A 2,987-nucleotide genomic window follows, 5' to 3' on the forward strand; every position below is an offset into this window, starting at 1 on the left:
TTCATAATGAATCTTAGTTTTTAATGGACAGCAACTGCCTGTTGTAGAAACCTACAAATGTAGAGGACGATGTTTCGAAAGTCTTCCGCCTTTCATCTTCATGCGGAAGACTTTCGAAACATCGTCCTCTACATTTGTAGATTTCTACAACAGGTAGTTGCTGTCCATCTGAAATTTAGATACATTAATACTATATTAAAATGCTTAAACCTGAAATACAACTAAAAAATGTTATCAATCCTTCAAACCTTTATTTATATTTCAAGAATTCTTATTCCATTCTTAACCCTTTCACCATGAAAAGCTACTATAGTTGACAGAGAAGATCAACTTTTCTCTTCAGCCATCAAAAACATTTTCCCCCTACAACAGAAAGTAACAACCCTCCACCAGTTTGAATTGACTGCCAAACAGCAGGTATTCTGACAACTAGAAACATGAGTGGGAAACACAAGGTAAACAATCCTTCACCTGGGGCCTAAGCCAGCAGACGACACAAGGCACCCACACTCACATATATCAGCCGATTGTCGTATTTTCTCTGTCATTATTTACCATAATTTGATTAACTTATTCACACTATAATATCAAGATATGCAATGTAAGTATGTCTTTTATATATATTAATACAGCAAAATATACTGCTAATTTATAATGTTTTTTTGATGGAGAAACGACATTGATTTGGACTGATCATGAAATCCAATTACATGGTGAAAGGGTTAAACTAATATATATACACAATATATAAAAGTTAAACATTTCTAATTATGTAACTGAGATAATAATTTATATCTCCAGAATTTATCTTTATTAACTAATTATTGTATTATTATAGCTTCATCAAGAGCTATTGATAAAATATATGTTTCCTAATCCAGTTGAAATTAAATTGGATTAGTTAAGTTGTAGGTTACTGACAGCTCCTGACGAAGCAGGATAGCAAAATATTGAGTTGATAAAGGATACATTCTGGAGATATAGATCATTATTTCATTTACATTACTAAAAACGTCTAGTAATAAACTCTAGTTTGCTTTAAACAAATCAATCTTATTTTAATGTCTTCAACATTTTTTAACTACATACCTCCTGGTGACATAGCACCATCTGGTGAACCAAATGAGTCTCGCCCAGAAGAAGAAACACACTAATGAAAGAATCAATATATATTACTAATAAAATTAATAAATGGGTCAATTCTAGTATATATATATATATATAGGTTGTTTATAAATGGTTGTACATGTTTTAAAACATAAAAACTTTTAAACCTAGAAAAACAAAAAAAGAGAGACACGCAGCACTATGCACTTTGGTCTGAAAATCCTTAAATTGTACTCCATCTCGTAAACTTTAGTCTAAACTAACATTAAAGGTTTTACCAATAGACAGAGTCAAAATGGTAAATGTTGAGCAAAAAAAGCAAACGTCATTCTGTTATACACAGAATTCAAATATGTTGCTCATATGCAACATCAGTTCTGACAAGTATCCAGTACAAGCATCAACCTAAAATATGTGCATATCAAGGATACAGGGTTATATGCACTGAATGATGTAGAAAAGATGAAGACAATACTGTCTCAGTAAACGAGGCCTTTAAATGCAACCTGTAAAGGCCTGTGTGGGGGGCTTCTGTTGAGCTTGATGTACCGAGAGTCAGTATTATATGCATACAAAATTCAGATGGTGTACCATGTTTCACGACTGAATAGATCATGACAATATGTTCCTAAATTGTGTTACCATGTTCAATGAGGAAATAAACAGACATAACTATCAATCTTGAGGAGGTGAAAACCACATACCTCAACTGTATGTACAAGACTAACAAAAACAAATATTTCATGTACTGTGTCACAATCAAATAGCTAGTCTTTTATTTTTTACCAATAATCAATTGATAAACTAGTTCAGTTCATATCTTAATTTGAATTAACAATGTTTCTTTGATATGTAGGTTTCTCTCATCATTGCATTTGGACAGGATCTTAAACATGGATGAGTGTAATGCTATGTCAGAATCTCAAATAGTAGGATATTTTATACTAGATTTGTTGTCACTTAACAAATTTGTGTTCTTGTATACTTAGAGCTGCATCCAGTACATTTAAATTCATAAACCACTTTTGATGTTATTAGATATGATACTGTTTTTAAAGCTAAAGAAATTTTGCAGTCCTTATATTCTGGTCTAAAACTCAAATATAAAGCTTTGGATAAGTTTGCTATTCAAGACTTTGACATGGTAATTGACTTATTCATGTTTAAGATCCCATTGAAATGTAATAAGGAGAAATGTCTATGTATCAAAGAAATATTGTTTACTTCAAATTAAAGCCCGAATTAAATCAAACTAATTCTTCAATTGACTTATTGTTAAAAAAATATAATCAGTTGTCAATTGGTACGAGTTTCAGTCTCTTATTCTTTTAAAAGAAAATAGTCACTTAAGTCACATACCTGGATATGCTGGAGAACTTTATCCTTCTGTAGTTGGAAGCTGATGGAGTTTTTGGTACATTTTCCTACCATTAAGATAACATCTCTCCATTTTGCTCTTTCTGTTTGTAAGGCACTGGGGCAATGTGCCAAACTACTGGAACAGCCTTGCAGGAATGTTACACTGGACACTATGCTTTCACCTAACACTGATGGACTTTTGATAGTGGGAACACATCAAGTCTATGGCTGACACTCCATATCAGAACATTTAAATCCAAGTATTAGGTCATCAAGAAATTAAGGTCGCGTTTTGGAACACTTTCATTAACCACTCCCCAAAAAATGTACAGGGTGTCCATAAAGTCTTTTTACAATTTAAAAAATTTATTACAAAGGTAATGGATAAGATATCTTTATCAGACTTGTTCTATTGCCTTTGTAATAAATTTTTTAAATTGTAGAAAGACTTTATAGACACACTGTATATCATGTATAATAGTTAAATGAACCACCTAAACATCATGTTAGTGTAGCCTATA

General features: G+C 31.8%; 1 protein-coding gene across 2 annotated transcripts in view; it reads right to left on the reverse strand.

The window, feature by feature from the left end:
* The window catches only part of LOC106465928 (epsin-2-like), a 47,157-nt gene that overhangs the window by 29,897 nt on the left and 14,273 nt on the right, over positions 1-2,987 (reverse strand). For both annotated transcript variants that reach the window (XM_022394432.1, XM_013926173.2), the window contains exon 4: positions 1,090-1,150. In XM_022394432.1, coding sequence (XP_022250140.1) covers positions 1,090-1,150 — 61 coding nt within the window. The remainder of the gene's footprint in view (positions 1-1,089; positions 1,151-2,987) is intronic.

This window comes from Limulus polyphemus, unplaced genomic scaffold (assembly GCF_000517525.1).
Source record: "Limulus polyphemus unplaced genomic scaffold, Limulus_polyphemus-2.1.2 Scaffold71, whole genome shotgun sequence".
NCBI classification, from domain to species: domain Eukaryota; kingdom Metazoa; phylum Arthropoda; class Merostomata; order Xiphosura; family Limulidae; genus Limulus; species Limulus polyphemus.